This window comes from Pagrus major, chromosome 15, assembly GCF_040436345.1.
Source record: "Pagrus major chromosome 15, Pma_NU_1.0".
NCBI lineage: Eukaryota > Metazoa > Chordata > Actinopteri > Spariformes > Sparidae > Pagrus > Pagrus major.
Genome location: NC_133229.1, coordinates 26228600 through 26252663, shown reverse-complemented (window position 1 = coordinate 26252663; position 24064 = coordinate 26228600). Strand labels below are relative to the sequence as shown.

Genomic DNA, 24064 nt, shown 5'->3' with positions numbered 1-24064 from the left:
GCACACAGAGCCATGAGCACATTTACTCTGCAAAACATTTTTTTTTGTTGAGCAAGCTTTATTTTTTCATCTTCGTGTAAAGTGGCACATATTGCCCTTGGATGATTTAATGTGCGTGAAACCACCCATCTGTTCCCCTGAACGCTGCAAAATCTAAATAGTTAACTGTACAGACACACTTCAGCGTGTCTTCCCGTCTTCCTTCCTAAAAAACCATCTGATGGAACAGATTCCCTTTGTTTTAATCAGTACAGCTCTGCGGTCTGCACCTGCTCTGCTTCACTTGCTTCAATCATTGTGTGTGTAACTGCAGCCCAAAAGTGTCTTTTTATACGTTTTTAATTAGCGCTGCACAATATGGTAAATAAATCACATTGCCATTTTTTTTTGACAGATATTGTGATTGCGATATGGTTCATGAATAATAGGAATGATCGTTTTATCATCACAGTTTTTCATTTTCACTGAAAAACTGTTGAAAACACGATGATGTGACATTTGTTAGAGTCTTTACTAAACAAGTAGGTGTTCTTGCATCTAGAGAACAAGATTTGTAGGTTGGGGCATCTCTGCAGCACTACAGTGCTAAAATGCTGCTTTTTCATGCATTCTACCACCAAAGTCTGATTTTGATTTTGCAATTGACCATATTGCGATTTTGATAATATTTCGATTAAGTGTGCAACCCTATTTTTAAGCAGATGGTTTTGCACTGAGCTGTGAGTGCTGTCTTAATGCTTCAGAGTGCTTAGCAGCTCTGTGGCTCTGCTCATACAGAGTAGACAATGATTGAGAACTGCAGATGCTGCTGAGATGCTGCCTCCGCTGCACAGCATGAGTAGACAAAGTGCACTACACACTCAACACACAAAAATACTTTGGAGCAGAATAGAGCTGACTGTAGAGTTGATGAACATGTCACATATCCCCTGTAGTAACTACAGGGCGACAGGTTCTTGCAGTACAGTTTGTTTTTCTTACCTGCTGTGACGCTAAAGTGGCTTTGAGGAAAACATTAAATATCCACATGCTCACTAATTTCAGTTTTCAGTGGATGAAAGCTTGGCTAAATGTCTTACATGTAAATGTAGGAGGGTTTATTTGTGTTTTGTGTCTGTCTCAGAGGGCACTCGTCTCAGCTCCTGCTGAGCTTGCTGACCCACTTTCACTCTTATCTGCCCTGTCTCATCTCTCCAGCCCACACACACTCTCACAGACTCTCTTCCATCACTTTATCATCTTCTGAAAACCTTGTGTTGATCATTTTTATCCTACAGTATTTTGTAGTCGTATCTGAGCTGTAGACCAAAGGCTGTTTTTAGGCCAATCAGACTCTTGTATCACCCTTTATCACACATATGCATGCTCATTCTTTCATCCCTCTTTTCTCTTTCATTTCTGTCTCTCTCATCCAGCTGCTGAGAGTGAAATAAGACTTTTTTTGTAGGGTACACGTGACATTTGTTAAACAAGCTCTCACTCAGTAGAATTAGAAACAAGTTTATATTGCCATATGTTGTTAACGTTTGAAGACCTAGAGAGATTTTTGGGGTGCCTGACCCTCCTGAATTTATTTTGTTTTTCCTGACTAACAGGTGAAAAACAGGTGTTATCCTATATTTCATTTGTAGGTGAAAGGTGATACAGAGGTAATTAGATCATAGCAGAGGACAGCGAGGAGAGATGTATTATCTATTGAACATGAACAACAAACGTAGCTTGACAACAGCCATTGCCCGTTGGCCCAGAGGAAGAAACTACTTTGGTTTCCTTGACGAATCAATACTGCAGAACGTGATGGCATAATCACATTCACTAAGGAGCCCCTGAATGCCCAAACAAGATGTGTGATACCACTCAAAAGCTGAGAAACTCCACTTTACGTGACTTTTTAAAGTATATGGATAGGATTAGCGGTTTAAAAGGTATTAAACATTTTAAAACAAAAGCTATTTTTAGCTGTTGGCAGCTCTCTTGGTCTTTGAGGGTTAAATAAACCTCCATTACCTCTTTTTTCCTTATAGCCAGTCATTACCCAAACTATACCTCAAATTCATGTAAACTGAAGGACTTTGTGTTATAATAACTTTTTGTACGAGTGAACACATGTCATGATTAACACACTTTCATAGTCTTTCTTCAGGGATCTCTGTGGCCATCTTCACCAGATTTGTTTCTTCTGGTCGGGCATTCCTCTCTGATGGCTCATTGATTCCTCTTGAGCACTGAAGGAACATGCAGCCCTGAGGTTAGAGCTGAACTCAAGAGGGAATGACACCAAAAAGTGTGAAGAGTCAGTTAGCCTGCAGGCGAATGGTTTAAATTTTTCTCATAGCACATGGAGAACTGTACAAAGGGAAGAAAAATAAGGGAATGGTAATTTGTGTGTGTGTGTGCTCTCTGATATGGCCTGTGTTGTTGGACAATAGCTTCTCTATGTGAAGCTTCTCCTCAAGGCTGAAATTGTTGCCCGTCATTCTCCCTCTCTCCTCTCTGCTCTGCTCGTTTTCCTCTCACTCCTCCTCTTTCTGTCCTTCTGTTTTCGTCTTTCTTCCCTCTCTTTTGTGTCTTCTCTCTCTCTCTGTCACACAGTCCGTCATTCTTTCCCCAGAATGACTGCTTTGCTGTTGTTCTTCAGGAGTCTTTGACACCAGGGCCCATTTGCACATAAACCAAGTGTTATGCTTGCTATGCCTGGAGTATGTGCACTCAAACCACTGACGGATATCTGAGACCCACTGATAGATGGATATTTCCAAAGATAGGGATTCATTATCACCACATGTTGACTGTATTTTTACGAGATGTCATAATGCCTTGCCAACCAATGTGTGGCATCCTCTCCTCTAATTGGAGCGAACAGTATTACAGCTTGGTAAAAACAGTATCGCTCCACCAATACTGGATTTATGAGGCAGACGCCACTATGTTTGAGAATTTAATAGCGATGTATTGGGCAATATAATCTTTTTCATATCAATTATTTATCACATTTTTCACAGAACATCCGAACACGACAGGTACAGCAATAACACTATGAGGGGTAGAAAGAGAAGACAAAGAAGAGAGGGGTAGGTGGGTGGCACTGACATTTTGTTGTTGAAGAATTTGAGACAGTCAGTGGGATGTTTTACTGGTGGAAATAAAACATGTCAGTGCTGTCTGGTGCACAGTATTTGTGGTGACACTGACAACTATATTGTACTTTGGTAGGTCTGTATTCCAATTTATTTGTATTTGATGCTGATGACGGCCTGGACGAAACATCGGCTGACGCAATAGAATAAAGTGATTTTAATTGATCCCTGAAGAGCAGTTTGCTCCCTTTCTTTTCCCCATTATGAGGTCAGAGGTCAGGCTCAATAACAGAGCATCAGATTTGTAGTTGTAGCTGGAAAGCTTAAGAGCACGGGGTAATACTTGCCAACACAAGAACTTAAACCTAGGCTTTTCTCTTGACAGACAATGTTATTGATTGGCACCTGATAAGTGTTCCACCCTGTTGTCTTTTTTCTTTCAATCCTTTTGGGCTTTATTGGATAGTGACAGCTGAAGAGAGGCAGGAAAGAGGGAGAAAGAGGGAATGCCAAGCAGCAAAGGGCCCTGGCTAGAATTAAACCCAGCCTTAGATGATGAGAGCCCTCTTCAAGGTGAGCCGGCTCTACCTGATTGTCTTTGACAAAAGCCAAGGCATGGTTTGACCTATGTACAATAATTCGGGATGTCACTGTATTTCTATGAAGTTATTTTATTAAGATAAGCCCGGGTCGGGTCCTGCCAATTTGGTTCAGGTTCGGGATAAAATAATGGGATGCACTGATCAACCTTTTCTTTTCCTAATCCTAATATCTCAGTACAGAGTATCTGCTGAGCACTGATCTGATACAAGTGCCGTCTCTTCCCAAATTGAAAATCTGTATGCCTCACTGCGTCAAAGTCATTGAAATACACCTGATGTAAGGTAACATGAAGCCAAGGATAGCTGTGGCAATAAAAACTGAGTTGGCAGCCTGGCGTGAAGGAATTAATGTAGAAGATAAGAGAAACAGGATTTTTTCTAATGACACTGACAAGGAAAATCAGTCTCGTCATGGCAAATGCTGAATGGCCTAAGTCAGTATCGGGCTGATACTGATCCGGGGTAGTCATACTAAAATATTAGTATTAATGATTAAAATTTTAACATAGAAGTTAATTTTTTATATTTAAAATTAATATTTCACCATCAGAACATTTTTGTCCCCCAACACCACACATACTCACTTTTACAGTATATGTTTGCACTAGGAGTGACAGACAAGCAGGTCCACACCTGCCAGCCAGCTAACTGCTGTGTGTCACAGCTTTGTGCGTCTCGAGTGGCAGGGAAAGGACAGGCAATCCTCAGTGATGTATTGCATCCATCAGTGCAGAGCTTCAAGATATCACCTATACAGATTTCCCATTCCCAGATATACTTTACACCTGCCAGTAAAGCTCTGTGATATGAGATGTGTTTCACTTGCATTTTGGTATATTTATGCTCTTTATTGTAAATCATGATGTGGAGCACTTTGTTGCTAAATGTCTGTTTTTCATTGTTGTTGTTGTAATGTTGTGGTTGATTTTGTTGAACAGTTGCCACAGAAACAAAAATAATTTATGAAAGGACTATAAACGAAACAAACTGACTGTGGCTGTGTTGATGATTTCCCAGGCTGACAAGAAGTAAGGGAGAATTTTGTTAGTCCCTTATTTGTCGTGGTATTCTTTCACATCAAGAGCAAAATAAAAGTCTGTTGTAATTTATCAAGCAGCTCCATAAGGCTTACTTTTACTGATTTTTTTTTTTAAAAGCGTCGATGTGTGTGTGTGTGCGTGTGTGAAGGTCAGCTACTGCTCTGTAAGAACATACGCCCTCGGTTTGTCTCAATATTTACAGCTGATTACTTAAATCAAGATTAAGTTACAAACTAATCATGATGAATATGCTGATACAGCTGCAGAGTGGACCATGACCGTTGCACTGTGGTTTTAAGAATTGAAGTATTTTTTTTTATATTCTCCTCTCTCTGCTTTTACATTTAATTCATTTTGGGCTGTCAGGGTACAGCTGTTAGTTATCATTGCAGTGCATCTCTGACCTGGATTGGGTTAGGTTGTCCTAACTCTCAGCCCCCTTCAGTGTTTCTCCTGTAACATAAACCTCTTGTATGTGTATTTGTTTCTGTTTGTGTTCTGTTGTGTGTGCTGCAGTCCACTGAGACAAAGTCAGGGTGTAGCTGTGGCTCATGTTTTATTCATACCATGAGTGGCTGTGCAGGTGTGTGTATGCGTTGTTGTTGTTGGTGTGTGTGTGTGTGTACGGCCAGGAGCTTATCAGGGTTTAGCTCAATGTAAAGCATTAAGATACAAGCAATGATCAATTGGACCGACGGTCTTATCGTGCTAATGTGTAGGTAGCAGTGGCACAGAGATAGGTAGATTGATGAACAAATACCTTTTTTGCCTTTTTTACTCATCTGTCTTTTCTCTCCGTACTCACAGGCAACCAGACAAACTGGTGGTGGTTTGGACGCGCAGGAGTCGGCGGAAATCTTCCAAGGTTTGTATTTGATAACTGGCATTAAAAAAAAAATAAGAACGTTTTTTTACTGGCAAAATAATGTTGTCATTGTTTGTCCCTCTGCCCTGCAGGCCCACAGCTGGCAGCCTGGCATCAAAAATCCCTACAGAGGAGTGGTGGTGTGGCCTGTACCAGAGAACATTGAGATCACTGTCACTCTTTTTAAGGTAGGGTACAGTTGTTTAATAAGCACTGAGACAAGTGTTCTAGGTTTAAGGTGGACTACAGTTGTTAACAGAACATGAGCATCTATATGCCAGTGATTAGTAGTAACAGTAATTAGAATGATGTCCGCTCAGAGAAAATTGGGAGATTTTTGCACCAAATGTTGATTTTCATTTTTAGGATTAGCTTGATTTTGATAGATGAGCGTCACTCAAAAGAGGCACAATGTGTATTTTGTATTACATGAAAGGCTTTCATCATGAGTAGTAGATTATTTTGATAATATATGATATAAAGCATGAGAATTTGATTTTTTTTTGGTCTGATTGGAGAATTAATCTTAATAAGAGCAGATTTGTTATAACAATGAGCTTCATGGGAACTTTTGTTTTCATTTTGAGAAATCCAAAATGCTGTTACTTGAATTTTTTAATGTTTTTGGTTGTTTTTATCAATGGAAGTTCCTGTATAGTAAAACACTGTAGTTGTGTCTGTAAATGACACACATGCACAGACAGTATGTGTCACCATGCCTGACTTACTTAAACATGCTGGGCCTCTGTGCTGACAGGCTAGCTCAGAGCCCAGTGTCTTGTTACCTCTCTCAGTTTCTTAAATAGACTTCATTGCTTCATGTGGACTCACTTGCAGACAGTGAAAGACAGGAGTCATGGTGACAAAAATCTGAGACCTCTATTAATCTCCAGACCTTTGGGCAGACCATGACACACTGAAAAAAAGTCCAACTTTCATGTGCACCGGCCGAGTCTATACTTGTTGAGCGGTACATATCAGTGTCTCTCTACTCTGGGCCCACTTCCACTTCCTGTCCCAGAGGAAGTAATAAAGCTGTTTTTGTAGTGAGACACAAGGCAAAGCGACTGAAAGCACAGTTCACCCACATCTGTTGGATAAAACCACACATCAAATAACATGGCCTCTGCACACTTTTTTTTTAGGGACACTCCACCTGTTTTCCAAAAGAAAGTCAGTTCGCTCGACTTACTCAGCCTGTTAAAATGTCTGTAATATACAAATATATGGCAGAAAGCCTGCACAACCAACAGTGGTTTTGAGGTTTGAAAGATGTAAGCATTTACCATCCAGGGAGCATTTAACAAAATATTCTGTTGGTTGCATTGTGGTGAATGTACGATCCAGAGGTTTCAGAGCTATCCCAACCTCTGCTGCAATGATTTTATCCATCTGTCTCTCAAGTTTCCAAATTTAATGGATGTGCAAGACTAAACTGCTTGAGGATTAGCCCTTGAATATCTAGAATAATGCTTGATATCAAGCTAATTTGGTAAAAATCCAATACTCAATATCTTAAAGTTTAGATATTGCTTCAGTCGAAGGCTAAAGCAAACACTGACAGTGATTTGGAGATGCTCTCATACTCCTGTCTGGCCTGAAGCACTGCAGCGAAAATAGCTGAGCACAGCAGGATTGAAGCCTATACCCCAGGGAGATGTTCACCACCAGCAGCCTGAGCTGAACTTTGTAAAAGGCAGGAACATACTGAAATTAATAAGTAACTTAACTGGGCAGCCCTCTGACTGCGCATCCTGTAGACAGCATCAATCCTAACAGAGACAAAGTGCAGTGTGGGCAGCAGCCAATTCTTAGTGCAACACTTAGCTCCTGGCTTGTGATTTTTTTTATAATATAGTATCTGCATTTTCCATTCCTGTAGAAGAGCTTAATGTTTGCTTGTACCAATACAGAGGTTTTAAATATTTTATCTATAAAGATCCTTGTTAATGTTAAAACATATTAACAACAATATGTTAGAAAAAAAATGTTAAGCTAATGTTTAGCAGCAGCACTCAAACACGGCAGACGGCAGCATAAACTGAGAATAAACTGAGATGGCTCATAATGTCATGCTCTGTTAGCTTTCAGAAGCAGTTTATGTAATAACAGAGGATTTCAAATGTAGAAGGATGACTTGCATGTGGGAGGTTGTGTTTGAGTGCTGTGCCAGACTGCAGGAATATTGATTTCCTGGGGTGTGTCACAGGCGAAGTCAGACAGAAAGTGCATGTCTTTCCTTGTGTGTGCATGCACGTGTAGTACTGCAGCCTCAACAAACGGTTATACTCAGTATTGATTTTATTGATCAGTCATTCTGTCTGTAAAAGGCAAAACGTAATATCAACACTATTAGCAATAACAGCAAACAAACATATCAGAGCCCAAAGTATATATTTTATATTAATGATATCGGTCAGAGGAATGCAGAAAATTTCAGAAGCTATATCTACTTAATGTTTCGTATTCTAACTTGGTTGGTGAAATTTTCACTTTAGGGGGTTAAATAGGTTCGATTTGCATGTCTTTGTGTGTCCGGCAGTGATCTGTGTAGATTCTCCAGGAGGGCAGTGAAGATCGTTTATGCCAGCACAGTAAGGCAGGGCTGCATGCTGTCTGGCTGCCTCCATTACTGTCTCCTCTCATCTTCTCACAGCTAAACAGGCAGGAAGTGAGATAAGACAGAGACACTAGTACAGTATATGAGCAGAGAGGCAACCTGGACTAAAAGACAGAGATAGACATCTGTAATTTTGGATTGGCCTAAAAATTGTATAGCGATATTTTTAGGCTATGTTACGATATATAACACATACCTTGATCTTTTGTTAGGACTAAGGGACAAAATCAATGTATCGTATACATCTCCCAGCCCTAACAGAAATAGACACAGTTGCCAGTTTATTAGGTTCAACTACCTAAAACTAATACACTCTAAGAGAGCAATCCTGCAATAAATTCTCCTTTTAATGAAGGTTATAATGTTGAGTTTTTATTGAAACCATTTTAGGGAGGTGTTGATTCGCCTGTGGTAGTTTATGGTGCTGTAGACGTCTAATGCATTATACAGAGAGGTGCTTCTGTTGCTTACCCTGTCCTCATTGAAATAAAAAGGCAAACAACAACAATGACTTTAAGTATAATGCAGTACAATTCAACAGAACCACAAACTGCAGCCTCTAAGATGACCTCTCTTAAATAATACAGAAACAGAACATTAAAATCTTCGTGAAGTTAGGATTCATGGCGGGGCTGTAGAGTGTATAAGTTTTTTCCGTAGATGTGCATAATATACTGGCAACCGATGATACAGAGACAGTCAGCGGTTGTTGCAACCAGGCAAAGAGTCAGTAGCTTATTATCATGTGTTGAAAAGTTACCTCATTATTACCAAACCCTGAACACATGCATGAGAAGGGAAGGAGGACAGACAAACCAGGTCAGTGGGTGAGTAGAGTGAGAACAGAGAGACTGTTGGCAGAGCTGATGAACTGTCACTCACTCTTACACTGGGAGTTTTCTGTGTTTGGGGTTTTGTGCTGTATAAGTCTCCTGGCATAGTTAGGACCAAAACGAGTTCTCAAGTTAATTAAATTGTTTCAGGATTTCAGTCAGAATTATTGAGTGCTGCTCAAGACCCATTGCATTACATAATTATTTCTATTTTAATTGCAGATTCGATGCTGCATCAAATGACCATATTGTGGCTGCAGTTTGCTCTCATATCCTGTATATTATTTACTTAAGCATATCTTTTTCTCTTGCCTTCACAGGACCCCCATGCAGAGGAGTTTGAAGACAAAGAGTGGACGTTTGTCATAGAAAATGTGAGTACTAAATTATCTATTTTCCTTTTGTCCCCTAAATCTTTCCATCTTTGTTGTTGCATTGACCTACTCTCTGTATAATTGTGTGTTAGTAACCTCATGACTGTTGATGACAACTGCCTTGTTGTCTTAAATCTTGTCTTGTTTATTTCTTTGTCTTGTTCATGACAACCAGACAAAGAGATACACTCCTTAACCTCAGCCTTTTTCTAGGTATAGCCTCTTCACACAGTAAATTACATATGCAGGTTCTGCCACCATGTGGTCAGGCTTAGCTATTACATCCTTATATCAGTGTGAATGGTGTCCGTCTGAGTAAACGACAAGTGCTGATTTGCATCGAGTTAGCATACATTTTCATGACCCCAATGACTGTTTGGCACAGGCAAGTATGTGAGTGAGGGTGTTTATGGTAGTAAATCTCATTTACAGGTCAAACAACCTCGGCTGTGCTTGTGAAATATCAAGTTGCAGCTTGCAGAAAATACAAATGAGGTTTTGTGGTTATGTACCAATTTACTTACTGATTTATTAATTTGTTCATTTGTTGTTACCACATATTTTTAACAATTGCACATTCATAATGAGGGTTGTTTTCTCGTGTTTGTTTTCTTTGTAATATTAGACTACTGCTCAAGGTAACACCAACGGAGGGAAGAATGGCTGTTTGCCAGGCAAGGACAAATGCAGGCAGACATTTAAAGAGACATATCATTATAAAGTAGGAGTCACAGAGAATGACCAAACAAACACAGGGAGGGTGGAGAAGAGGTGATTCGTCCTTGGAGAGACGGATTCAAGGACGAGGGAGGGAAACAGAGGAAAAGAGAGAGAAGGGGAAACTATTTTTGACATTTGACGGTGGCCTGCCAGGAAACTGGGAACTTGCTGTTCAAAAGTGATTTGCTGTGTTCCATGCATGTGCTGGTGCCAGTTCTGTGACGGGGTGTCGCTAAGTAATACAGACATGTTGGACAAATGAGGCTTTGTCCTTGCACACTGGCCTTTCTTGTTTTAGCCTGTAGTAGAACAGTTATTGAAAAACCTATGACTAATACTTTCTGTGGCATTGCTGTGATGTATCCTCTCCTGAACTCTTAAAGAAATATTATCTCTGAGAGTCAGTTTGGACTCTGGAAACACATTTCAGTATCACTTTACTGTCACTGTGATACAACTAAACCTTGCTCCATGACTCTGCAATATCAGAGATCACGCTTTGCCTCAGGGATCAGTGCATTTTGATCAGGTAGGGATTCACTTCAACCTGGTCGGTCGCTGCTGTCACACGTGCTTGTCCATGTTTGGTGACACAAATCCCAGGAGCAGCCTGACATCCCATTCAGGTCAAGCTCTTGAAATGATCAAGTGACTCTCACTGGTCATCATATTTGTTTGTGTTGGTTGAAGTTTTGCTGAAGCCTAGTTTGAAAGCTCACTAATAAAGTCTTTAGGGTGTTTCATTCAAAGGAACTGTTGCACGTTATGCCAGCTTTGAGTTTTATGAGAAATGCAAGCCTTTAAATGTGTTTGCCAAAACTGCTGTATTAGAAAAAAAATAGAATTCATTTTTAAAAAAGCTTATACTTTCTCCGACTAAGGTTTGGTAGGTTTCCTGTTTTTCTTTTTCTGTGTACAAGATTCAACCCTTCTGATTTTGTAGCAGCCGACTAAACCAGCGTTTGTCCGGTGTAATGTTAAGTGGAGAGAACTAGCAGCATGTGGCTAGTTAGCAGGAGCCCGAGGATAGCCGATTAACTCAGCTCTGTAGGTGGTATGGTGCTTATGTCTTGTTATGTTGTACTAGAGTTGAGAGCTGTGCGCACAGTGCCACAGTACTAATCATACCGACATCCATAAGAGAGAACCCTCACCATTAACAAGTTGGTTTCAGGTTTTACTGCAGTTCATTAGCGTTACACGCTGGTTTTGTAGCCTGAAGTGTGGAGCCCCATTTTGATCCACTACTGCTGGTTGCACTTAAAGTTACTGCGTCACACTGTTTATACAAACTCAAACCTCCCTGGCTTTCATTGTTAAACATTTGCAGGAATGTGTTTTGGAAAACTCACTGAATAGCAAAAATCTCGTACGTGGGCTACTTGAACTGTCACTTCTGTAATCTTTTCTCCAGTTTCACTCTGCTGAAGTCTTGATATTATTTTTTTCAATGTTAAATTAAGATTAAGAATAGGTTAAATTGAATTGTTGTGAGAAGTGAAAACACTATGTGTCACAGTTGACACGATGGACTGTAGTGCCGCTGTCATTCACAAGCTCTGATTATGTTCCTCTTGGGAGCGGCTCCTGACTTTGATTTTGCTGGCATCAAAGCTTTTCACAGAGTGGTAACACAGTAATAGATTTACTGCATTTGAGAAAACAGTAGCTGTTTTGTAATCTTTAAACTCAAGCAATGTGTAAGAGGCACTGAAGTGACATTTGTGAGAGTGACAAAGATGAGCAAATAAATCTTTAATGATACTCTCAACTACTAAATGCTGTGATGTGTAAACTTATTGACTGTGGAGTGAGTGGGGCATCGCTAGTGATCAACCAGGATAGAGAGGATTTTAAGAGAACCGGCTGAGTGCTTTGCCACTGTCACTTTCTGTACACGTCAAGCTCAAAGGAACGACAGCAGAAACTCCGCTCCACCTTTCTCTCTTTGATAGAAAGCTGAGAAGACAAGCAGGTCAGCCAGTGTTCTCCGGACAGAGCGTGGGAGAAAGCAAAGAGAGAGCAAGAAAGGGAGAGAAAAAGACAAGTTTGTGGGTTTGACTGTGTCTCTGCATACCTGACTAATGACAGAGAGATCAAAGCTGCACCATTCTCCTGACAGCAGGAATGGAGAGGAAAGAAGGGAGGGAGGGAGGGAGGGAGGACGTGGAGAAGGCAACCTTAGACTCTCACACTCTGTAGAGCCTGGGCAATGATGAAATGATTGCAGGAGCAAAAAGAGAGAATTGGTGTGAATTTAAGGTTGAAGGTTTGTTATGTATTTGTTTATTTACAAAATACTTTTAGGGGGTGTTCTTAATAATATTTGGTTCCCTTTAAACCTGTTTGATAGGTATTTTTAAATAATAAACAGAAGCAAACAGGTGAATAAAAAACTCCAAACCCTGTGGATGTTGATAAAAATCCACATATCTCATCATTCCAGTGCAGGGGTGCCAAACCTTTATTTCTTGAGAGGGCCAAAACTGAAATGTAATGGTGGCCACAGGCCTGAAGCAAACACCTATTGTATTGTAAAATGTTGCCAGGATCTCATTAATGGATTGACTCCAGTCCACTGGACTCCAGAAACCATGATTTATATTGCAATTTTTTTTAACTGATTTTTTTTTTCCTTTTTTCGTTAGAAACATCTGACAGGCTGAATTGAAAGGTGGGCCAACCCACGGGCCCCACTTTTGCCAACCTTGTTCCAGTGTCACGAGTATATTGTCAGGACTGGCCTCTGGCTCTTGGTCTTTTTGTCAAGAAAACTGTGATTGCAGCCTTTGCAATTCTCTCTTATACACTAAATGCCTAAAACCTTAGTACACAAGACAGTCATTACACTTCAAGGCAACATTTGCATTAGTTAAATCAATGGTGACAGATTAATCTGAGACACCCTCTGATACCGCTATAGTGAGTCATTTTTGCATTTCCATGCTACTTTAAGAAAACCTCCACAGTCAGTGCACATGCATCAGTAGCTTTTATATAAAAACTTATAAAGTTCTTGAGACATTTGATTCCTCCCTGACTGGTGCTCTGCTGTGTCAAATAATTATATAATTATTATTTTATTTGGTTGTGCTGCTGGTTCCTGGTTTCTCTCCAATAACAAGGAAGATGACTAGAAACTAAGAAACTATATACATTGGCCACAAGAGGGCAGTCTAGCCTAACATCTACGAAGACCCTCTCCCCTTCACTGTTAAATCAGTTGGATCACCCCCTTATGTCACCTGTGTTTGTCTGTGTATGTCTGTCAATAGGAAAGGTAACTGTGTGGCTGCATGTGCTTGTATGTCTGGATAACTTTATACCTTTGATCACACATACATCAACAAACATTAAATGTTTGTGTTTATCTGATCGTATTTTCTTCTGACTTTGCATGCGTTTGCATGAATGTATGGACAGCTCAGATGCCCCTGGTCACATATCACCCCCCCGCCTTTCAGGTGTCTAAGGTAATATAAAGTCAGGAGGGATGAATGAATGCGGTAGTGAGTGCTGCTCTGAGGAGGAGGAGGAGGAGGAGGAGGAACAGAGGAAGAGGAGAGGTGAGTTCTCCTGACCCCTCATCAGACGGCGGAGGAGAAAGGGGAAGAATACGCCATTGTGCCCGAGCGCCGGAGATGATGAAATTCAAGATCCCCGCGCTGTGGCTTCGTCTTAATCTGGGGGCCCAACCTCGCGCTAGGCTAATCCCTCCCCGTCGAATTACTGGCCCTGGTTAGATTGTATTTTGTCATTGAAAATGGCAGTGTCAAACACTACCTTTTTCTCTCCTCTATTTGTTCGTCTGCCAAGGCGAATCGCATAATCAAAAGATGGAGAGAGAGAGAGAGAGAAAGCGATGGAGAGCGAGAGAGGGAGAGGTGGCAGGCTGAAAATGGCTACACAGTAGTATCTCTAAATTGCATGCTACCCTTGCCTTTCACCCTTTTTCAAATAGGCACGTATTATCAAAAAGGTGGGCAAATTGAGAGTCAAAAGATTGGACGGCTATATTTGAAGGCATTGTGCTGACGGGCTCTTTTGTGTGTGCATGTGAATGAGGGGGGGTTAATGTGTGTATGTATGTCTGTGTGTGCGTTTTTGCATATCAACCAAAGCTGGAGATGACCAACTTCGCTCATCTTCAAAGCTTTGTGGGAGGATTTAAATAACCCAAACACACACACACACACACACGCACACACACATGCATAGAGGACTGTTGTATTTAAAGTGAGAAGCTATCATGTCTCAATACATTGAATATACAGTGATACACACTCAGAGGCCCACTCTCCCTGCTCTTCCTCCTCCTCCCCCATCTCTCTCCCTCCAAGTCATACTTTACCTTTTTCACTCGCATTTCATCAATGTCACTCAGAAAAAGAAGGCATTTCCAAATCTATCACCGCTCACACTGTTGACAGGCTGTCTGCTGCATGTTTCCACATTTTTTAAATATCGATTTTGAAATTGCCACTTTCAGGCGGCACAGCTTTTAAACCCCCTGTTTTATACCTACACAATCTCTGCATTAATGGTGACTGTTGCTTCAAGGGAAAAGATTTGACACAAACCTTTAAGAAATGGTTTAAAACCCGGTGAATACTGATCTTTTCTAGTTTTATTTATATGTGATATTTGGACATCTAATAATCCTGGATGTCCAGACAGTATTGTTGGTTTGTCAGCATGATTACACAAAAACTATTGAATAGATATCCATGAAACTTGGTTGGAGGATGGGTCTCGGCCCAGAATAGATCCCATTAATTTGTGGTGTGAATCCGGATGAAGAGAGATCCAGGAATTTCTTTCTCACTGTCTGTAACATTGAACGATGTTTTCCGATATTATATTATATGACTCATGGATCTTGATGAAAAGGTGGCTGGTGTCTTTGATTGAGTACAGTTTGATGTAGGTCCTAGATCTGGTGAACTTAAATTATGATTAAGCAGTTATGGGTGGTTTGATATTGGATTAGGCTTGATTGAATGAAAGGGGACTGTTGGGCCTCGGTGGAGGTATGCGCTCTACTCAGTGCCATTCTAGTTTGAGGATGATTGAGGGATTTTTTTTTAATCATTGCGTATTATAATGTTTCCGTCACCCTGACGGCCATCTTGTTACTGCCTTCTCTTCCCTTCTCTATCTCTTCTCCTCTCAGTCTCTTTCTCTCTTTCAGTCCTGTCTCTGAGGTGATGTCCTGTCTATTGTGGACCACATCCAACTCCATTAAGGCCATTTCCACGCCACATACCTCCCACTCACACACACTCATACAGCCACACACCATCACATACTGACACACACTCATCTCACCGCACACACAGTGAAAAACCATGACACCCAACTAATCACACACACACACACACACACACACGCACACACAGGCCATCCTACCTCACGCACCTTTGAGCACACACACACACACACACACACACACACACACACACCCTCTTTCTGTATTGTATCCATAGCCTCAGTGTGTATATGTCCCCCCCCCCCCCTCCTCTTCCCCTCTCTCTGTCTGGAACACATTACGTAGGCCAGTGGCTTGTGAGCGCTGACTGGGCCTCGGGGAAGAAAAACACAATTATTTCAGCCCTCAGCTATTCACGCAAAGGTGACAAAAGCTGGTATGAAGTATGAAATCCCAAAAGTTTCTCCCGTGCCGAGGCCGACAAATTGGGATTAATTTGCGCTCGTGTGCACGCGTGTGTCTCCAAAGTTTTCACCTTTGCTCGTTTCCCATTTCTTAAATAGTTTGGGAACTGAAAAGGCATAATTTATTGTGTTAGAAAGAAGAGGGTGTGTGTGTGTGTGTTCGCTCATGTTGTTCATGTGTGCTCACAGTGCTAATTTTAAATAATATATGCTTTATGGTTAAGAGCTGTGGAGACGTAAATTATTATGTGTGAGTGTGAGTGTGTGTGTGTCACTGTAGGAAGGAGGGGGGATTCTTAGTGTGGGATCACACATTCACACACGCTTTCCAAATTAATTTAATCTAATTAATCGCCCTGAGGAGAGGCAACAGATGCTGGCGATTACCCCCCATGCCTGGACCCCTCCCCATGCGGGCACAAACACACAACCATAAACACACAGAAAGCACACATTAGAGACGCACACACATAACTATCACAGCTCTAAATGCTGCCATTTTCTGCAGCTCACATGTATTATTTTGTTCACTGAAGCACATACAGTATTGTAGGCTGAATAAGAAAATTAACACACATACACACACATGCACACACATGCACACATACACACACACACAAACTATGGAGAAAATTACTTTATACAATTAAACTCAGCAAAAAAATTGTGTGTGTTTGTATCTTTGGTGTCTTTGGTGAGAAACTGCACTTGTGTCTGGAGAGCTATGTTTTTGGGTGTCAGTTATGTGTGTGTGTGTGTGTATGTGTATGTGTGTGTGTGTGTGTGGGTTGTAGGTGGCTGTGGAGGCCGGGTGGTCCCTCCTGTCGCCCTAATAGGCTTACTGGCCCCTAATCCACACCATGCCACCCCATCACATGGCTGGTCTGCTGACTAACTGCTACCACCGCCACCATGAGTGGTGTGTGTGTGTGTCTCTCCAACTATGACTCTGTGCAGGTGTCGTTTTTGTGTGTGACCATGTCTGAATGTGTGTGGGGTGGTGGCCATGTGGGAGACATTTGTATTATTGACACAGTTGGTTAGTAGATAATCCAGCTTCTCATCACAGATATATCAGTATCTGCGTATACCTTGTTGATATCAGCGAATATGGTTTAAAAGAACACAGTGCAGAAAATGATGCTTTGGGTTAATTTCGAGTGAAGTTTATACTGTTTAGTTTTGTAGCAAGTGTTTGACAACCACATTTGAGGGATTACTGCAAAAAATGTGTGTATATCGGCCGATATATCAAAATCAGATGTTTTTACTCCTTAATATCGGTATCGACTCCAAAAACTGCATATCTGATGGGCTCTGATGTAAACATATTACATCATTATCCTGATATGAGACTATAAATTGTCTTATTTTGTATATCATTATAATGTGATATGACATAATAGTTGTCCTGGTTTTAAAGGCTGCATTAAAGTAAAGTGATGCAATTATAATGTAATAATGTTCTAATGTTCCTCTACCCTCTTAGTCATTGTATCTACATTATTGAAATTGTTCATCAAAAATCTTATTATGGTAATATTTTGTGAAATTGCCAGTAGTCTTCCCAACAATATTGTCATCGAAGTCTTTGGTCAACTATATTCTGATATTTGATTTTGACACCCAGTCCTAGTTTTTATGAGGTGCTTTTGAGGAGATTTAAAAAATCGAGATATATTGTGTATCGTAATATCGTCTAAAAATTGCAATATTATTTGAAGGCCATATCACCCACCCCTACTGTATAGAAAAGCTTCCCTTTTTTTTTGCTTACCTCAATAAATCTACTCTTCTCGCACACATGCACATCCTGCTTTGTACGCGTTTGGCACACTATCGCTTGGCACACAGCGTATCTTCTATCTGTGTGTGTGTTTTTGCTTACATGCACATGCATGTGTTGTTAATTAAACTGATTAAACTGTTGCCCCTGATGATGTGCTGCTTTGCTTCTGTGCTTGCGTCATCGTTTTCATACGTTTTTTCTCACTCTCTGTTTGTGTGTGTGTGCAGCTTTGTATTTAGTCTCTACATATTGTTTTGTCTGCTTAACTGTTTTATCTTTGCTTTAGTCTCTCGTCCTTGTGTACTTGTATGCCCCCCCCCCCCCCCCCCCCCGCATGCTGTGTGTAGGAGACATATGTTTGCTGTGTGTGTGCAGTCTGTGTGTGTGTCTTTACGTTTGCATGTGTGACTTTGTATTTGTGTGTTGTGTGAGCGAGTGTGTCTTGTCCCACTGGTCCAGGTTGTGACCTCGGCTTTCATCTCCTTAGTCTGAGGCTCCTGCGGCCCACTGTGCTCCGCTCCCGGCCAACAACGCAGCAGATGTCACCAGACACTGCAACAAACACACACACACAGTCATATGTACACTATGTCACACGCACAGTGTCTCTCTTTTATATAAACACACAGGCTTCCGGATTGAGTACACAAACTGTATATAATCCCACACACGGACACACTCCCACCCGGTCACACACAGACACAGACATATATAGATACATTTCTAGCCCACACACACATGCAGAGTCTCAACCAGCCCAAACAGGTTTTTGTTTTGCCTCATACAGTGTGACGTTTGACCCCACAATAAACATCAAAACACAAGTGTCACCTGGGAAACATCCGTCTTCCCACCTGTGTGGCCATCGTACGATAGACCTAACAGCCAAAGTTGGTGTGTTTTGACTCGAGATGTTGATGATACAAACTGCAGTTCTTACCATGTGTTCAATATTTTGGCAATGGATGATAATGCATCTCACTTGGCGGACAAAAGGGGAGTGCTACTGTAAATGGGCCAGATTATTGTGATTGGTCAGTCAAAATTACAGCTCTGAATTAACGAAGTAGGTGTCGTTGTTATCCCCTTTTTAATTGTCTGTTTAGCAATGCTAGTTGTTGCTTGTCATGCTAACCGACCAGTTCATTTATGTTTACCAAATGGAAAAAAACAAATATAGCATTTATCTAAGGTACCTGATATTGGGTGTTTATAATAGCAAATCTTTGACATGCTGGTACCTCATGATCTCAGTGTCAGCGGTTTCGATGCCAGCTGGCAGCCTTTGTTGTAGAGATGCACAATATGGATTTTTCAGCAGATACCAATAACTGATAATTACCTGCTTTTCATGACCAATGTCAATAAGATAACTGATAATTTCACATATTTGCATTCGTCTTCTTGTTCTTCTTTTTTTCCTTCGTGCTGTGCTTTTTAAGTCAATGAAGATAATTCAGCTTTGTAGTATTGTCCCCCTCTCTTACTGAAGTATACTATGTGCCACTATGGTTAGCTAAATGACAGCAAAATACATTTCTTTCAATGAAAATGTCAGGGAGCATAATATTTATTCAATTGAAGCTCTTTTCTATTACAGTGTGATGATGGCTGTTGTCCCAGGCCAAGCCTGTCTGGGCCCTGCAGGGGCTGCCAGCTCACTATGTACAGCAGCCTTGTGCCAGTCTAGAAAACAGGCTGTGCCTCCTCCTCCTCCTCCTATTCCTGCCTCCTGTCCCCAAGCTGACCCAGAAAAGCCACACTGACTCATGCGCTCATAAACACACACACATTTACTTACAAACAAGCTTGCAAGTTCAGCAGAGGTGTCTAGTGTATCAGGTTTTATGGGGGTGGGGTAAAATGAGCCTCGAACAAGAAATGATGAAGTGAACGGGAGAGGAAAAGAAGCAGAAGTAGTAAGGAACGAGGCCGACTGAGATGCGGCCGTCTGTTTCTTCCATTTTCATTATTTGTGGACTTTGTTTAAACATTGTTGAATGTTCACATACAAGCTCCAGTTTTCTTGAATCATTTATTGAACCATTGTTGCCATTTTCCATGTCTGTCCATGCACCTCAATCTCCCATTTTTAACATAATTTCTGAGGACTGCAGTCCCGATATCTCATCTGAGGCTCTTAGTCATATGTTATTGGTTGCCACACCCTCTGTTATCAGTCATCTCTGAGGTCGTCCTCTATCACCTGATGGCTTCACATCCTGTCACCTGCCCTCCTCTCATCAGACCCTTCCTCCCCATCTTCATCCCCACCTCACCTTGTTTTTGGTGTCATGTCTCACATGGCGTTGATGGGTGGTCAGACAGTTCTGGTGCGATGTGAGGCGCGATTGGACAACGACAGCGGAACAGTTATTATCTCCATCTCTCGGTTATTTATTTTTCCTCTGTGCGACTTAAGATGGCTGCTCGTGATGGAGACAGGCCTGTGTGGCCCGCAAAACACTGCCCTCTGCAAATCCCCCTGTTTATCCACAAGCTTGACCCGCTGGGCCTGCGTGGGCGACTGGTTCGCTCGGTAGATCCGTGTGATGTGTGTGTGTGGGTGGTGGCAGCGAAAAGAATATGTGTGCGCATGCATGGAGAGGTTTGTGAACTTAGGTTAAACTTGTGTGCAGGGTGACTCGTTTGACATTATCTCCTCAAGATCCGCTTGCAGTGAGTACGTGCGAGTGTGTGTTTGCATGAGCATTTTAGAGCGTGCGCGCACACACACACACACAGACAAACACACACACACACACACAGGCAAACTGAGGCGACTGTTCTGCTAAGTGGCAATGAATAGGGTCTTGTGATGTGCTCTGATGCCAGTGCTAAGCCAGCCACTGACAGTTAGACTGATCCCCAAACATGTCTCTGTCTCTGTTTGGGATATAAATCTGTACTTGGAGTACCGCACCCAGAGAGGAAGGGGTCAGGAATTCGAGGTGACTTGCAGTAAAGGCATACAGCCATGCGTGTTGAGGAGATGTGGCGAATGACACATTCCTGCTCATATCTGCTATGTCACTTTGACATTTGTTTATAAGTTTTGTTTAAGCAATGGTGAAACAATATGGAATACCAAATCTAATTTACTGTATGTTTAGCTCCTCTTTTTAAAATTTCTTAAACGTACAGCATGCAAGTTACGTTCACTGACTTCTTTCCTCACTCTCTGATGGATCATCTGATGTTTCCCCTGGAAGTTATAGCGACAAGCATAGACGGGATTTCTGGGTTTGTTTTTTACACATTTTGATGTGAAATGTTGCATAGAAATCTTGAAGCAACTCTTGTTGTTGTCACTTGACAGGAGAAAAATGCCTGTGGAGGCATAGGGCGACCCTTTCCCTCCTTAATGCTTATTGGTTTTGAGGCATCTATGAATCTGCAAAATTGATTTTTCTGTTCCTGTTTCACCATTTCTAAATCCTTCCTAAAAAACGAAGAAACAGCTCATCCACAACATACACATTTAAAGCGTGTTTTGTTTTTATGTGTATGTCTCACATCTAGATGCACATAAACAGAATTAGGGAACCCTATTGTTCTTTCGTGGAAAAGGAATTTCAAAGAACAAGCGCTCACCCATGCGCACACATACACACACATGCACACACACGAAGGCACACCAGCTCCTTAACCAATCCCTCCACTAATTCCCCCTTGGTAGAAGGTGTTCATTGTTTCTCTTTCATTCTAATCTCTCCCTCTCCTCTTTTTAAAATCCATATTAGATTCTCTTTGAGTTGGCCACAATCAGAGGCACTGAAGCAGAGCATCACCCTGCTAATGCTCTTTGTCTCCCCAGATTTGTCACTTAGCATGGAGAGTACACCTTTGTCATGGAGCAGGGTGGGAGAGAGGCAGACTCTCACTTGGGGCAATTGTTTCTTGTCACAGGCCATCTTAACCCCCTCTCCCCCTCCTCTTCTCCCTTACGCAAATCAGCTTTGCTCTGGATTAGGGCCCTATCATAGCTCTGTCAGATCTCAGCAGCCTGCCTAAAACAGCTAAAACAAACAGATTCTTAAAGTGAGAATGCAGTCGATGTGGAGATTCGGATTCGCCCAAAAATCACTGTCATGTCTTTACCTGGAAATCATCATTTGATATCTCTGAAATAAAGAAGTTCCAGTCTGAGATCTTGTTGGGAGTTTTATCAACCAAACCCTTGAGCTTCTTGGCATCCTCTTCTCTGTTATCTGGTAGTGATGCTAGAACCAGATGGGATGGTATCACAAGACAGTCATCACAATACTTTGTCCTGCTTTGACATTAAAACATGCTTAAAGGGATAGTTCACCCCAAAACCAAAAAAAAATATTTTTACTATTACCCAAGGTGCTATTTTTCTTAGTAGATTGTAATGATGTTAGTTGTTGAGTTTTGGAGATAACATTCATAAAGATGTCTGCCTTCTTTCAAAACAATGAAACTAGTCGACGCATGGCCGGTGGTGCTCAGAGTGCCCATAAGAAACACTTGAAAAACAAAATAATGTACAGACCTTGTTGTGAGCAGTTTCATGAATGAACTACTTTCTTTCCACTAGGGTTGTCCCGAATACTATTTTTTTATGGTTTTATGGATGTCCAAATCCCAAAATTGAAAACCGAATACCTACCTGTCTGACGAATATCCAAATAGTTGAATATTCGGGTCCAGCCCTACCTTCTACCCAACGATACCCACCGACCGTATCCCCGTGCAGAAGGAAGCAGGCACCTACTAATGAATGAAAGGCTCTTGCTCATGACAGTTTGGGATGTAAACATTAATGGTGTCACCATCGGCTGAGCTGTAGGCACGCTTGTTCTGCTCAGTGTAACTCTTGGAGGATGTAGTTCGGTATAAAGACAATAGTTTCTATGGTCAGAAGAAAGGTCAAACACTTTTTCATAGATGTTCTGATACTAAAAGCCTGTAATATTATCAGTCTGTACCTGCTAGAGGTTATTTTATACACACACACGGCTCTGACATTCTTCATGCACTCAGATCTGTCCAACTTTATACGTGTGGACACAGCTTTTGCTGGACACACACCTCCACCGATGTCTGCCACCGCGGTGAATCTGCCGTCCTGATATCTGAACTGCTGCTTCATGCAGGGGGAGTAATCAATCCCACATACACGGCTGAGGTATTGGCTCAGTGGCTGTGTGTGTGTGGCTATGTTATTGGCCATTTTAGGCCTCTGTGATGGCCAGAGATGGTGAAATGGTGGGAAAAGTGATGAGCAGGCACTTCATAGACCAGGGATGAACTCCTGCTATAATCCTGTCGACCTATCTATCTCCCTCCCTCCTTCCCTCCCTCCCCCTCTTGGCTCCGTCTTTCTTTCTCCATCACCCCCTCTCCCTCATTTTCTCCATCTTTTCCCTTCACACTACTTTTCGTTCTGTCGGTCTCCTTGCTATCCACCTCTCTGTCTTTCATTTGAGTCTTCTCTACCCTTCTCTCCTTCCATTTCTTGACCACCCCCCTTCTTTTCCAAACCCCCCGTGTCCCTTTCTCTCTCTCCAGCAGAAGTGCAGAGCCAGGGCTTTTGCCTGCTGGTAATTTATTTTCCCATTAGCCCCCTGTCTGAAGTGCATGCTCTGGGTCTGAGTGTGTGTGGGGGGCACTGAGGGCCACCCAAAAGAAAGACCCGGAGAGTCGAAGAGAGGAGGGCACCCTGGACACACTGATAAGGCGAGCCAGAGAGAGGGGGGCAGCGTGGGAGGGACATAAATGAAGGGAGACAGAGAGGATATGAGATACTGGCCTGGTGTCCATCTAAGCATTTTTACTTTTATGAATTATGATGCAGACTAATTAGAAAAGCTAAATGAAAACGGCAGATTACAGTCGAATGATTAGCTGATTAGTCGATGCTCATAACAATTTCCCCGAGCGCAAAGTGACGTCTTCAAATGGCTTCTTTTGTTGGAAACCAAAATACTTTTCATTTACTATCATAAATGACAAAGGAAAACATTAAATCCTTATATTCAAGAAACTGGTACCAGTGAATGTTTTACATTTTTGTTTCAAAAATGATTGAAGCGATTAACCGATTTTAAATAATCTACCAAGTAATCTCTGAGTGCTCCTCTTGTTGGTAAACGGCTCCCGATCAGAAAATAATCTGATGTGACTCCAGATGTTTACTCCTCCAGAAGGTCTGGCTCTACACCCAGCACTGAGCAGCTGAGCAGTGGTTACACCCCACTCTCCACCCGGCCTTCCTCACACAAGACTTGGCAAACGTCTTGTGTTTTGTTTTGATTGAGAGAACCCTAATGACAAAATTTAAATCTGTCTTACTCTTCCCGCTCTCCCTGTCCATGTCTTAGCATGTAATCTAAACGTCCAGTGTAGCTGCAGTAATGTAGTCAGTATCAAGTGTGTATCAGATGCATCTGTTCAACATGTCAGAAATATATGCTCAAACAGCGCTTAAGTCAAGTGTGACCTCAT

The 24064-nt window shown here is 41.7% G+C and overlaps 1 protein-coding gene across 3 annotated transcripts in view; it reads left to right on the top strand.

The window, feature by feature from the left end:
- Positions 1 to 24064, top strand: part of ehbp1 (EH domain binding protein 1) — a 151343-nt gene that overhangs the window by 13998 nt on the left and 113281 nt on the right. For all 3 annotated transcript variants that reach the window (XM_073481835.1, XM_073481834.1, XM_073481833.1), the window contains exons 3-5: positions 5527 to 5584; positions 5677 to 5772; positions 9358 to 9411. In XM_073481835.1, the coding sequence (XP_073337936.1) occupies positions 5527 to 5584; positions 5677 to 5772; positions 9358 to 9411 (208 nt within the window). The remainder of the gene's footprint in view (positions 1 to 5526; positions 5585 to 5676; positions 5773 to 9357; positions 9412 to 24064) is intronic.